At 42.1% G+C, this 15,264-nt stretch overlaps 1 protein-coding gene across 1 annotated transcript in view; it reads right to left on the reverse strand.

Moving 5' to 3' along the window:
• Positions 1–1,715: 1,715 nt before the first annotated feature.
• The window catches only part of chrnb5a (cholinergic receptor, nicotinic, beta 5a), a 51,267-nt gene continuing 37,718 nt past the window's right edge, over positions 1,716–15,264 (reverse strand). Inside the window, exons 6-7 of the mRNA XM_007892015.2 lie at positions 13,765–14,716; positions 1,716–1,924 (exon numbers count right to left, since the gene is read on the reverse strand). Coding sequence (XP_007890206.2) covers positions 1,772–1,924; positions 13,765–14,716 — 1,105 coding nt within the window. The 3' untranslated portion in view covers positions 1,716–1,771. The remainder of the gene's footprint in view (positions 1,925–13,764; positions 14,717–15,264) is intronic.

Here is a 15,264-nt window from a genome sequence, read left to right on the forward strand (position 1 = left end):
TGTGCGAACATCCCAAATGGAGTTCCAGAGAGGGGGAAGGATGGTTGAAATCCACGGTGGGTCGATAGGGTAGGGGAAATGAAGCAGGCTGGTTTGTGTTGCTGAATGAAGGGAGTGATAGGGTTCAAGGAGGTCACAGAGGTAGGGCGGGATGAGACATTAAAATTAAAGACTAATGGAATTCATAATTTGTTTTTACAGACGTTTTATTGTTTAATTTAATGTCCCAGTGAATCACAAGAATATATATATTCTACATATTTATTTCACATTTTGATTTCTGCTAAATCCTGTTCACAGCAGACACTGTTAGTTCCATGGTGACGACAGTCCAGAACCGTCAATGGAGCTAACATCTCAGACTACAACTTGTTAGGAAGTGTGGCCACCTAAAGAGGCACTAGGTTCACGAAAACAGTGCTTGACAAACTCTTTGAATTTTCTCTCAGATGTTCAACAGGATGAGTGTTGTGATAAAATTCATGGGTTCAAATGTATTGATTTAGCTGGTCTCAAACAAGGCAGCAAGCAGTGCAGTTATTACAATTGGCTTCAGTGTCTGTGGGCTTAGTAGGGAAAACTGAGTCAGGTTTGCCATTCCCAATTGCTATTCAGTGAACATCAAGGTGAGGGCAAGACCAAGCTTGACTGAATTACCCCCACACATTAAAGTAGCTTTCCAACATTCACTGCCGACATGTACACGTGAAGCAGAGGGTGCTTAGTACCATGGATAGACCTCTATCCCAGCAAAGAATCAACGGCCTTCAGGTGAAAAGGAGGGGAGAAATTGGCAAAATAAAATTACGCAAGACTGTTCAAGATCTCCCCAAACAAAGGTTTGCCAAACATGTTTCTATGAGCATGGTGTTGTATTAGCAGTTCCAGTATTGTACAAGGCAATATGAGATTGCATGTGGGTTGAAATGGGAACTACTGGTGCAGGATATGCAGTACAAGAGAGGGGATTCCACTTGTGTGACATTATCTGCCATATATAACTTTATTTCTATATCTTTTTCCCCTTTAAAAGTCAATGCTAACTTACTTTGGTAACATTTCATGGAAATAACTCTGATCAGGTAACCAAAAAAGGATCTCATGGCCAACACAGGCTATTACGTTGGGTTAGATCCATCTTTCAAATGAAAACAGAAATCGGAACTCTCCCAACTGTTGTCTGGAACTCAAGCATACAGACAAGGAATGTCCCAGGCAATAGCTGAGTTAGCTTTGCTAGGGAGAAATAAAATTAACATGAGTTATTCCTTCTGAATGCTATCCACTGACCTCTGCTTGAAATGCGGGTGTGAAATTTGAGTGAGAACAGGAATGGGCTCAAATGTGATGCCCTTCACACCCCGATAACCTGCTGACGCTCACTGTCTAAGATCACATGTAAAGAATGTGAGGTAGCAGAGTAGATGTTGCCTGTGAAATAACACTCCTATGTGATTTGTACTATCAGGAGGAATAGCAGAGAAATCTGAAGGGAAAAATTTGAAGAGATATAACATTCTGGTCGAAAATAAAAATATAGTTTTATGTTAAATTCATTATCAGATAAACGTGCAGCGGTGATACATCTTTTCATATTTGAAAATGAGCAGCAGGCATCAGAAGTAGTCCTGAGTTACAGTTCACCTTCACTGAGGGTCTGTAAAACCGTGCATGGTTGCTTTGTGTCTGATGTTGAAATTAGTTCAAAAATAATTTTTCTGAGAGTTTGACCAATACACACGTGGAAGAACTGCCAAAAATAAAATGTGGGTTATCCTCCGCTGGGAGTTAGACTTGGTGGGTTCTGGTTTTGAAATAAAGGCTGGAGGAATAGTCCCATCGTACCAACGACGCACACACACACAAATATCCACAAGAAGAGACGGTCAATGACCATAGCAACATACTTCCAGTCTTCAATGATCTGAAAAACATAAATCACAGTGTGAAAACCATTCAGTTCTTACAGAGAAGAAACATATCCACACCATATATTATTCTTTCCTGTGAACTGTTTGGCAGTGATGGAGAATTCAAATTTATACCCATTTATATTTATTTATATATATTTTTATGTATATATTTACACCCACTTAGTATATAATAATAATCCTTGCATTTGAGATAGCACCTTATCATGTTGGTGAAAAATGCGACAGCCAATTCCGCACAGCAGTGTCCCACTGTACTGTACTGTGTACTGTAAAGTGTAGTCACTGTGTATTTTGTAGGTGAATGTAGCAGCCAGTTCAAGCACAACAATTTCCCACAAACAACCATAAAGTGAATGACCAATTTTATGTGGGCCAGGGCATCAGAAGAAACTCTCTCCTTTCAGATCGTGCAATGGGAACTTTATTGCCCACCTGAGCTGCCAGACAGCACCACAATTTGACATCTCATCTGAACGACGACACCTCCAACAATGCAGTACTGCATTGGAGTGTCAACTGTGAGTTCAGTGACTCAATGTAGGGCTTGAACCCACAACCTACTGATTCACAGGCAAAAGTGCTACTAACTGAGCTAAGCTGACACCTCAAGCGCAAGCATTCCCAGATCAGCTATAGCAATGGGCCAAAAGCTGTCTTTTTAATCCCAAATGCAGAACACCCATATACTAATTGTGTGCCATTTTCATTCTATGGACTCCCATACCTATGGCTTCTATGAATGAAATTGCAAATTATGCAATAATATTCCATGCATTTGATGAAGAATTAATAAAATGCACAGCGTGAAACAGGCTATTGATCCAATGGGCACTTGCTGGTGGTTTTATTCCACATGAGCCTCGATTCCTTTTTATCCCCTCTATTCCCTTCTCTCTCATATACAGCATGTTGTTGAAACATCTCAAAATGCTTCACATGAATTGTACTGTGAAGTATATTGCGTTTGTATTTGCAGGTGTAAGTTGGAGCCAATACGCTCCCTGCAATGCTCCACAAACAGTTATGGAGTTCCTGAACAATTTAATCTGGGGGGTTCTTGACCAGGACACAGGGAGAAACTTCATTCACTTTTTTGATTACTAGCATGGGATCTTTAACATCCAGTGAACAGGCAGATGGTTTCAAATCTCATCCGACAATGCAGTGTTCCCCCAGCATTGTATTGTCTCAACCTCACTGTGAGCTCAAGTCTCAATGTAAAGCTTGAACCCAAAACATTCTGACTCAGAGGTGACAGTGGTGTACCAAAATGAGTTAGGTTTAATTTAATGCTAACTTCTGGAAGTTCTTTGAATCGTGGACTCACAACTCACTTTACTGTAAAACCAATTAAATGTTTTGAGATGTCCTCCCAATGTAAAAGGTGTTATATCAAATATAGGAATTATTATTAGGAACTGGATATAGATGGCCTAAAACCAATTTATGTAGAATTGTTAGTTACCATGGCGATCAGTCTGCACTGGATTCAAAGTAAAGTCTCAGAGGTCAAAGGAAAATGTGATAAAGCACTTTGCTATCTAGTCCTCTTTATTTTGGTTACACTCGGTTCAATTGGTAGTACGTTCACTACTGAGTCACAGGTATAGTTGGTTGAGTCTTGATTTCAAGACAATGTGCAAGACACATTTACATTTTGACAAATATGGTGGTGTATCAGGGAAATAAGAGGTTTACAGATGTTGACTTAGGCAAGATCACTGAGAAATGTTTTAAAAAATAGTTTGAAGGCAGAGAGAGTAGCAAGGCAAAGTGCTTGTATATCGGGCTGGAGAAGATTGCATAGGTGGGAGCAGGCTAGATGGAGTCCTGTAGCTCAGTGGTTAGAGCACTCGCTTTGCAAGTGAGAGACCTGAGATCAATTCCAGGCAGGGCGGAACCTTGGCCAAGTTTCCTTACTCCACACAGAGCCTAATAATAATCCTTCCACAAACACAAAAAACAATAATAAATTGGTCATTTTCAATCCATGACTGTTTGTGGGACATTGCTGTGCGCAATTGGCTGCCGCGTTCGCCCACAAATATACGGTCAATTCACTTTACAGTATATTCTGTGAAGCGCTTTGGGACATCTAGAAGACTTGAAAAGCGCTATATCAAATGCAAGGATTATTATTATTATAAGATCATAGTGGAGCAGACAAGAACGTTCAACTTGATTATGTAAGGAACTAGGCGGCAAGGATTAAGGCATTAGGTTTATGGAGCCTGGATGGATGGGTTTGAAGCTTCTCGACAGTGGAGCTAGGAATTCTGGTGAAAACAATGGAAACTCCATTGCTGAGGTGATTAAGCAGCAATGGGGATGATGTAAGGATGTAAGTAGTGATGTTCAGGATGAGGAACAAGAGGATAGTTTTGGAGATGAACCGAATGTGGAGTTTGAAACTCAGTGTAAATTTTGTTCAATAACCAAGTTATGCTCCATCTCATCAAGGAGGGTTGATGGAACCATACACTAATGCTGCTATTAAAAAAGCAAGATGACTTTAGTCTCGTTGACATTTAGCTGATGTCAGTCAGTCAGAACAACAACAATCCTGGAACTGAAAGTTGTGGCAGAGAGGTGAAGTATCATCAAACACAAGGAAGCTGACGAATGCTGGTGAATGACTTTGCTAAGGAGCAGACTATAGAGGACTAGGACAGGACAAGTAAACAAACGCTGAAGAATACTGTTTGGCCACAAAACAAGAAGGTATTGCAGGAGATGCGGTGATGGTGTTTGGACAGGTAGGAACTTAAACCATGAAAGTGCAGTTCTGTGGAAAGGACCAAGGAGGAAAGGCAATAGAGGAGAATGGTATGGTCAACAGGGCAGAAAGCAGCAATGAGGATGAAAAAGATGATTGGGAAATTTGAGGCCTGATATCAGTCAGAGAGAATATCATTAGTGATTTCCACTAGTGAAGTGTCAGTGTTGTGGCTTGTTCAAACAATGAATGGAGGGATTTGAACAAAGAATGGAAATCCTGCCCATTATGAGCCACTAACTATATCCCACAAACAGCCATTAATTTTATTCGAGGGACGGTTGGCCAAGACACCAGCTGAGACTTCCCTTCTCTGACATTGTCTTTGACACATCATAATACCCAGACATTTATTTTTTGACAAATGATCATAAAACCCAATCTTCCAATGTTGCTTATAATTTGGAGTCAGAAACTCCCTCTACCCAGCTTCTCTCCCCACACACAATCCAGCAGTTGAGCAACTAGTACAGCTAAACAAAAATATTTCAGCAGCAGTTAGAGTTCAAAGCAATTTTAAAATGGAATGGTACTGCAGCCAGCAGCGAGACAGATAATGTGCTCCTGCAGCAGATCTCTGTTGTTTTCATGTAAGCATTGTAAAATAAACTACAACTGACATCTAGGTTTTCTTAAAGGAGCGCTGCCTTCAGGAAAAAGTGATTGGTAAATTGTTTTTATTCCATAGGTTTAATTTGTGTGTAAGCACATTGTTATGTCATTTGTCTAGGACATACTGTAATACAAAGGCTATATAGCATTACATGGTCTATTTCCTCCACAAGGAGGGAAAGAAAAATATTTATTAAACCTCTTTTTCATCAGGAAGGTAATGCTCCTTCAAAGTGGCAAATGCTTTTCTATTTTGCACCTCGATACCCACTGAAGGCACTCACCACCAATGCTAGCTGACTCTGTATATGTGCAATGAGAAGATTGCTGGGGTTGGCAATTGGCACATGATGTCTTTATCAGGGCACGTCTACATGAGGAAAAGTGGAAGAGAACAGCCACGAGCAATATATGCACAAGCCATTTATCATGCTCAAAAATGAAAATCACTGCTAAATAAAAATCCAAACAAAGAGAAATTACCCTCAAAGGGAAATGTTATATTTACTTATTTTCAAATGCTCGGGCAGAGTCGTCTGTTACTCGGGTATTTCAGTGCGATAGTTCTGCAGGAAAGCCAGTAAGACAGTAGCCATGGCTATAGACTGTTTCTGCACATATCTTTTTGGGAATAAGATAATGCTACATTCATTTCTTCTGGTCCATATGGCTATAAATTGCTTGTTACCTCACTGCTATTATATGATATGTGTTTTAAAATACAGGTTCAAAATAAAGACAAATGGAAAACTGTATTTTGCAAAACCAGCACTTCCACCTTATTTAGAGAGAATGCGGAAATGGCCTTCTGATAACAGCTTGATGAATAATAAAGTGCATCCAAAAGCCTTGGAGGCTGCACAGATCCTGTCTTTGAACTCCAGTGCAGGGGAGCTGGGGACAGCCATTGTATAATAATGTTTGTGGAACAATTCTTGTTTTAGGAAAAGATCATTGCATGCAGAAGTAAAAGGAGCTAATAAAATATTTATGTACTGCTGCACTGGGACTGTTGGTAAATTTGCATTTTAATCGTGAATTGAAAACAACGAATGGAGGGACTTGATTATACAAATAATGACAATCGACTCCACTATTATTTATATGAAAAAATGATCCTTACATCACCATTATTGCCAAGAAATTTTATACTCCCAGGCTACCTGTTTTTGTACAAAGATTTTATTTCACACAACATTGAGGTTCAAGAATCAACTACTGCTATGATATTACCATTACTAAGATATCAAAAGTAACTTTACTTCTGTTAATCACATCCAGGCTCAGTTATTATTATGATAATAATCTTTGTATTTGATATCGTGCCTTATTGCGTTGTCAAGCCATCTCAAAGCGCTTCACAGAATATACTATAAAATATAGTAACTGTATATTTTGTTGGCGAAACACGGCAGCCAATTGCGCACAGCAATGTCCCACCACCACAACACAACAACAAAGTTACATTTATAGAGCGCCTTTCATGTGGGGAGGACGTCCCAAAGTGCTGAACAGGCAGGTGTTGGGACCCGAGCATGGGGGAGGGTTGGTGTAGGGGTGAGGGAAGGCAGAGAGGTGGGAGGGCGACCAAAGGCACGGTCGAAGAGTGGATTGAGCGACCAGTTGTGGATTGAGTTACCAAATTAATATTACAATATTTTAGGGATTATTATCCCAGGAAAGTGGTCCGCCAATCAACTAACGACAAGATCCCTACTACGTGCCTGGTAAACAGAAGCGTGTGGAGTAGGGATACTTGTCTAAGGTTTTACCCCACCCAGGAGCAGAACTTGGGTCCTCTCACTTGTGAGGCGAACGCGTTAACCACTCACTACAGGACTCCAGGTATTCCAATGCTCTGTTTTCTGACAGAACTCTGCAGTCCATGTCCTTTCCTGCAACAAGGTCTAGGAATCACTGAATTCAAGATCCTCTTCTTCACATTCAAATCTGTTCAAAGCTTCGCCCTTTCCACCTCTACGATCTCCTGCGACCCCACTTTCCCGGCTAAACCCTCCTCTCGGCTTCATGTCCCCTGCCTGATCTACACCATCTGCCCCACTATCAGTAGATGAGCTTTCAACCATCCTGTCCCTACATTCTGAAACTCCAACCCAGAGTCCCTCCACCTTGCTTCTCGCTTGTTTCTACCTTGAACATCTACCTTCAGACCAATTGTCATAACCACGCTTTTTGCCACTTCCTCCCCAATCTCCCTTCCCTCCCCCAGCTAGGGATTCCAATCAGCTGCCAGAGGAACTTTTAGACCTCCTTCCGACATAAATATAAGTTCTTAAGAAATATATATTTGGAATTCCAGGATTAAATGAAGCAACAACAACAACAACTTGCATTTATATAGCGCTCTTCACCCGGGGTAGCGTCCCAGAGCACATCATAAAAACATTTCCTCTATTTCCCTATAATTTACTTCTTATTTTATTTATCTGTAATTTAGCTCTTATGTTATAATATTGATGTATAATTTACATCTTATTTTATATTGTTTATCCAAGCTCCACATTTTCTACTTTATTTCTAAGAATTCTAGCTGTTTGCTCATAGAATTTTTTCATTTACAATGACAAATACATAATCTGCTGGCCAAAAGGTAGCAACAAACAGAACTATAAAAAGAATATACCCAGTCATAACTAACATTCAGGGATAAAGAGTTATAAAGAGACAAGGCAAGGAGCAGAGAATGGGAAAGCGTAGGAGAAGTGTGAAATTGAATGTCGGATTTGAAAAGATGAACGGTCAAAGCATACCACAGCCGCAATCTCTCTACTGATATCAAATTAATAGTAGTTATACCAAGTAGACAAGCAATGTGTATAGAGAGGTTGTAGACAAGTGTCAGTCCAGAATAGACAAGAGAAGTCACATAATCTAGAAGTGACAGAGAACAGCAACAACAACAACAAGATTACATCTGCATAGCGCCTTTCAAGTAGGGAGGACGTCCCAAGGCAAGATGGGCAACAAGACAGATCCCCCCAGGAAATTACAAATAGAGAGACAATGTGACAATACAATACAAAATTACATTTATATAGTGCCTTTCATGTTAGGAGGTTGGCCCAAGGCGCTTGACAGTCCTCCTTCATGTCCCCTGTCCCCTATGCTGCACCATCACCGGTTATACTCTCAGCCACTATGCCCCGAAACAATGGAACTCTCTGCTTCAATCTCTCTGCCTTACTTGTCTTCAGATCACACCTGAAAACCTTCCTCTTCGACCATGCCAATGGTTACCTCCCCCTTCTTCCTGACTCAGCACCAAGCTCCCTGCCACTTGGATGCGTCGCAGCTATCAAGCTACCGGCCCATCTCCAACCTCCCCTTCCTATCCAAGGTCCTGGAACGAGTTGTCGCCTCCCAGCTGCGCTCTTTCCTCTCCAACCATTCACTATTCGAACCCCTTCAATCGGGTTTCCATGCTGCCCATAGCACAGAAACTGCCCTGGTCAAGGTCACCAATGACATCCTGACCATCTGTGACCAGGGCTCCCTCTGCCTCCTCGTCCTCCTCGACCTATCGGCAGCATTCGATACGGTCGACCATGCTATCCTCCTCCACCGCTTGTCCTCCCACCTTAACCTTCAAGGCCCTGTCCTTGAGTGGTTTAGGTCGTACCTCTCCCACCGTCTTCACTTTGTCTCCACAAATGGTTTTTCCTCCGGCCCCCGCACTGTCTCGTGCGGTGTCCCTTAAGGCTCTGTCCTCGGTCCCCTCCTCTTCACCCTCTATATGCTCCCCCTTGGTGACATCATCCGCAGACATGGGGTTAACTTCCACATGTATGCGGATGACACCCAACTCTACCTTTCCTCCTCTACCCTCAACTCCACGACCACCGATGTCCTGACAGCTGCCTGTCTGACATCGAGTCCTGGACGAGAGACAACTTTCTTCAGCTCAACGTGCGCAAAACTGAGGCCCTCCTGATTGGCTCACGTCAGCGCCTCCGCACCTCAGGCGCTGACACATCAGCATCCAAGGCTGCACTCTCCACCTCTCAAAGCCAGTCAGGAACCTCGGGGTTCTGTTCGACCCTGAGCTGTCCTTTCTCCCTCATATCCGCACCACAACTGGCACCGCCTTCCATCACCTCCGGAATGTCGCCAGACTACGGCACTACCTCACCCCTCACGCTGCTGAAACTCTGGTCCACGCCTTTATCACCTCAAGGCTGGACTATGGGAACTCTCTCCTCGCCGGCCTTCCCGCCACCTCCCTCCACAAGCTGCAGGTCATTCAGAACTCTGCAGCTCGTGTACTGTCCCGCACCAGGCTTCGCGACCACATCACTCCCACCCTCGCTCGCCTCCACTGGCTCCCCATCCACCAGAGGATCGAATTCAAGATCCTCATCCTCACCTACAAGGCCATTCACGGCCTTGCTCCCTCCTACCTCTCCGACCTACTAACCCCCTACCTACCTGCCCGTACCCTCCGTTCCTCTGGCTCCGGTCTGCTCCACATCCCCCGCCCCAACCGCCCTACCATCGGTGGCCGGGCCTTCAGCCTCTCAGCCCCTAGGCTCTGGAACTCTATCCCCCAGTGCCTTCGCCGCCTCCTCCCTTTCCTCCTTCAAGGCCGGTCTCAAGACCTTTCTCTTTGACCGTGCCTTCAGCTCCCCTCTCGACTCTCTACCCCCTCCTCGCTCCCTCCCTTCCCTCCCCTCACCCTGACCATTTCCCCCCTGCTCGGGTCCTGACCCAACTGTACAGCGCCTTGGGACGTCCTCCCGACGTGAATAAATGGAATCTTGTTGTTGTTGTTGTTGTTGTTGTTGCCACTGTTAAGAGCTCCGAGGCCCTACCCATGTGAATCCTCCTGGGGGTGGGAGGTAAGTGGGATCTCCTTGAACCTGAACTGACTCCACGATGACATGTTTGGTAACAGAATGCTGGAATCGAACCAAATTCTTTGGGGATCTTGTTAGTCCAGTTCCTGAACCAGGTGGGTCCGCGGTATTTCAGGGCACAGTGATGACAGCACAACCAGGCAAGCTCATCAGCAGGACCTGGAAGGACAGACCAGTAACTGGGGCATGGACTCTTCCCACTCAGCTACTGTTAACGCTGCAAGCCAATGGTGGGGTAGTCCTCGCTAGACAACCAGCAGGGAAAACTTACCAGATGGTGCTCTCAATGGCAAGCTATGGGGTTTCAGCTAGTTGGACTCCAGCAGTACTCCAATGCATACTCTGGGGGCCCCAAGCCTTGGCTCTCACCAACCTGCGTCTAATACTTACCAGAATTAGCTCAGTAGGAGAGAGTGCACATTCCATTCCAATAAATATCTCTGGAATTTCCATGTGTAGGTGGGATGCATTGGGATTCTCAGTTTGGTTTGGATACTATTAAGCATGGGGATGGGTTTTTGTATATGTCAGACACCCAGCTGATCAAAATAAAAAAAACTTCATATGAAGGGTGTTATATAAATTACAAGTTGTTGTTGTGTTGTAAAGAAGCTGATCAAAAAGTGCATTTGGAAAATTGGAATTAGAAGAGAAAGATATCTGTGGTTTTTTAAAACAAGCAAATTTGAACATCAACCAGCAACTTTCACATCGCAAGCCTGCTCTAACAACACACTTAGGGGCTGGTATTCATTTATTTAGGCGCTTCTCCAGTCTGCAAGCTTATAGAGTGAAAACACATTGTTTTCCACAGTTACCATAGATTTCCATCACACATGAGGTAGGTGTTTCACATACCGCAGCAAACTGTCCTGAATTAGCAACATGCAAATATGCCACACAAATTAATGAAGAAATGTCACAATAGTGACCACAAATTAAAGTTACGAAGGGAGTCAGTACCTTTGCTAAATGGGAATGTCAACCAGAATATCAACCAGAGGAGCAGAGGGTTCTCTTCTTTGGGAGGTAGTGGAAGATGGCTCACTCAGAATAACATCAGTAATGTAGCCTATCCAACCAACTTTAACATGGGAAAGAATTCTTGAAGGAAAGTTAAACACTTAGCGGGTAGAAAATCCACCTGCGTCTGGATTAACTCTATTTTCTTAACCCTTCTGGTAAGGGAATTTAGAATAAGAAGGCATAATCTTAAAATTAGAGCTAGGCCAGTTAAGAGTGAAATTAGGAGGACTTTTTTCACCCGTAGGGTTGTGGAAATCTGAAACTCTCTCCCCCAAAAGGCTGTGGATGCTGGATCCATTCACATTTTCAAAACAGAGGTAGATAGATATTTGTTAGGTCAGGGTATTAAGGGATATGGGGCAAGGGCGAGTAACTGCATTTCATGTACAGAGCAGCTATCATCTTATAAAATGGCGGAACAGGTTTGAAGGGCTCAATAGCCTAGTCCTGTTTCTGTGTTCCTTTTAGGGTGTTCAGAATCTCTCACATTTTAAGTCAATTCACAAAAGTGTCCCGGAGGGGATCTTTTAGAGGCATGTACAATATTAAATGGAATTGAAAAAATAAACCCAGAAGAATACTTCCAGATGCAACAAAAAAGTAGAACAAGCGGACATAGGTTTAAAGTTGCAAAAAGCAAATTTGGGACAGACATCAGGAAGTATTTATTTACCTAGAGAGTAAATAACAACCAGAACACGTTGCTAGGAAAAGTGGTTGAGGCCAGGACACTGAACTCATTTCTTAAAAAAAAGCTTGATGTTGTGATGGGAGGACAGTAGGCTGGGTATTCTAGAAAGACCAGATTAAAAGGGTTTCATCCAAACCAATCTTGTGACCTTGTGTAGCAACACTCAGCTTTAAAGTAAAGAATTCAACAATGTTCCAAATTGTGAAAATGCCTAGAAAATAAAATACATCTAGACAAGGTGGAGTTTATCCCAACGGATTATTACTCTAACTGCGTAGATTATTTTACATCTGTTGCCTTCCATTTGTGTTAGGTAGATATAACCATCTCTGCAAGGTAACTTCCATGTCATAAAATTACAAGGAAGTTTCCATGTCATGTAATCAAGCAAAGAATGAGGCCATTCGGCCCAGCATTTCCAAACTGAAGCTCGTTCCCCAAATGTAGATATCTGCCCTAAACCCAGAATCTTGATATTTGTCATATCACATTTCTAAATCATCAAAAGCAGTGAAGAATAGATTATTTGGAACATTTGATATTTACAATTGTACAAATACATTACACATTTATTATTGAGAAATATCAGAAATTAGACCCCATTGAGTTTAACTAGAGTTCATGAAATTACTGCCAACGTGAGGTTGTCAGGGAAACTTTATCAATATTAAAGGTTTACTTTTGGTTAGTCCAGTGTCCGGCACATGCAGCAACCGATAATTATGCTTAAGAATATATAAAACAGTCTGAGAGTTCCAGATATGTTTTGCCCACAAATATAATGTCAATTCACTTTACAGTCTTTTCTGTGAAGCGCTTTGAGATGTCAAGAAGACGTGAAAAGCGCTATATCAAATGCAAGGATTATTATTATATTATTATTATATGCATGCCATCTATGCACAAAAATGTCCCTGTGTCTCGAATGGAGTGCACACATTCTCCTAGAGGGACACACCATGCTTACCTAATTCTGGAAATGATTAGGCACAGGTTTGCAAGAGCCAAAGCTAGTAGCCAGTATCATAATGGCACAATGTGTACATTCAACTGTTCAACGTTCAACATATACAGAAATACCTATCTTGGAGTTCTGACTGTATATATCTGCAAGCACAGTAATTTGAAGGACTTGCTTTGCATTTGGTGCTCAGAGGGTTAAGGATGAATCAATTGTGATTCTTATAACACATCTTACATTAGTTGAGGGCATGGAGGGATCAAATTAAAAACATATTATGTTTTGAGAGACACCCAGAGAGAGAGAATGAGAAAAAGACCAATTGATATTATCTATCAAGCCTTTCGGGTTTTGTTTAGTTCCTGTTCCTGTGTGCTCACTCCTCTGAGATTCCTCTGACTCAGAGAGATGTGGTCTTAAACCCTATGTTGGGATTTTGAACTCACACTGATACGCCAGTGCAGTGCTGAGGTGTGCTGCATTGTTAGAGATGCCATCCTTCAGTTGAGACATTAAACTGAGATCCCGTCTACCTGTTTGGATGGATGCTAAAAATCCTATGGCACTATTTGAAAATAGAAGGGAGTTTCTTCTAGTGTCCTGGTCAATAATCAACCAAATAGAATAGATCATTTACTTCAGTAATGTTTGTGGGAAACTGCTGTGTGCAAATTGGCTGCTGCGTTCACTTACAACATATGCTGTACAATATTCCAGTGAAGCACATTAAGATGTTCTCCCCACCCAAAAAGCGCTATATCAAATGCAAGGATTATTATGTTTTATATTCGTATAGAGAAAGAAAACCAAGTTTGGTGGTTGAGACTTTCCCCCCAATGTGAAAGATGCAATATAAATGTAAATTGTATTGTATAAATAAAGTAACTTACACTTTGATCATCGTCTTCAATTTTCATATGGTTTGCTATGAATCTGACGCCATCGACTGCCTCTTGAACCTTGGGATTACCTTTCAGTGGTCCTCTCTTTCTGAAATCTTGATTTTCAGACGTATCTGCTAACTTCCAGTTGTACTTTTTTGCCGGCTCTTCGTTCACGTAGTACGTCTCGACGTTGGCTTTATCTGCCTTAATGTCCACGTAATTTGCCGAATGTTTATTTCGGTCCTTTTCCTTTACATTTTTATTTTCCGGCCGTTTCATAAATAAAAGAGTGGGTAACTTGATTAGAAACATTTTCTTCACCCATTCAGGCATCGTGTGGGTGCTGGGTGACCGATGGTGGACGTTCAATACACAGACACTGGTGACTATTGAAAAGGTTACCAGTACCATGGCAAACATGAGATACTTGCCTATCAGTGGCACGTCCAGTGATGTTGGTGGGACAATCTTAGAGATAAGCAGTAAGAACACAGTTAATGCCAATAGGACAGAGATGCATAATGTCATCTTTTCTCCACAATCGGAGGGTAGGTAGAAAACCAAAATTGCAAGAGATGTGATTAGCACACAGGGGATTATTAGATTAATGGTGTAAAACAGCGGCTTCCTCTTGATGATAAAATCATATGTGATATCAACATATGTTGGATCTGTTGGAATTTCATTCCTTCTTCCTGGGAGAGATACAATATCCCATTCACCACTTGGCGTGAAGTCATCTCTACTTGCAAAATCACTGCTTAAAACAAGATCGATTTCAGTGTGATCGTAAGTCCACGATCGGAATTTCAGAGTACAGTTTTGCTGGTCAAAAGGGAAGTGCTTGACTTCAATTTTACAAGCACTCTTGTAGATTGCAGGGGGAAGCCAGAAGATATCTCCATTATTGTACACAATTGCGTTTGTATATAGGGACACTTCGTAGGTTCCATCCGCACTGATCCAGAAAAATAAAAGAAAACACTACGGTTAGTTAAATGTAATCTTCTTCCCTGTTTCATCTCTTTCTTCCCCATTTTGTAGCCACTTTGTTCTTGTTCTTGGATCTTGCTTTCCAAATTCCTCCATTTTCACCCTATCTTTATGCTTTAAAGATCAATCTAAAAACAATAACAATTCACATTTATATAACACCTTTAACATGGGAAGGACATCTCAAAGTGCTTCACACAGCTGCCTGGGACCCCAAGCTGGCAATGAGGAGATTTCGGAAGGGTGCCAGGTGGAGTGAGGAATGTAATTGAATGGGTGGTCAAAAAGATATGTGTTAAGGAGAGCTTTTAGACTATATCTGTCCTGAGATGTGGCTGGAATATACCCAGTATTCCATCAGTGGGATAGGGGAACAAGGTGGTATTGACCAAGCTTGTGGGATATTTGAACAGGTCTTAACTGCAGTCGAAATACACATGGCGAGAGGAACCACAATCTGGGAGGCCATTAGAGAGTTTGAAAATGCTATTTTAAGAACGTTGCAGTAAGAGA

This window comes from Callorhinchus milii, unplaced genomic scaffold (assembly GCF_018977255.1).
Source record: "Callorhinchus milii isolate IMCB2004 unplaced genomic scaffold, IMCB_Cmil_1.0 Scaffold1, whole genome shotgun sequence".
Taxonomy (NCBI): domain Eukaryota; kingdom Metazoa; phylum Chordata; class Chondrichthyes; order Chimaeriformes; family Callorhinchidae; genus Callorhinchus; species Callorhinchus milii.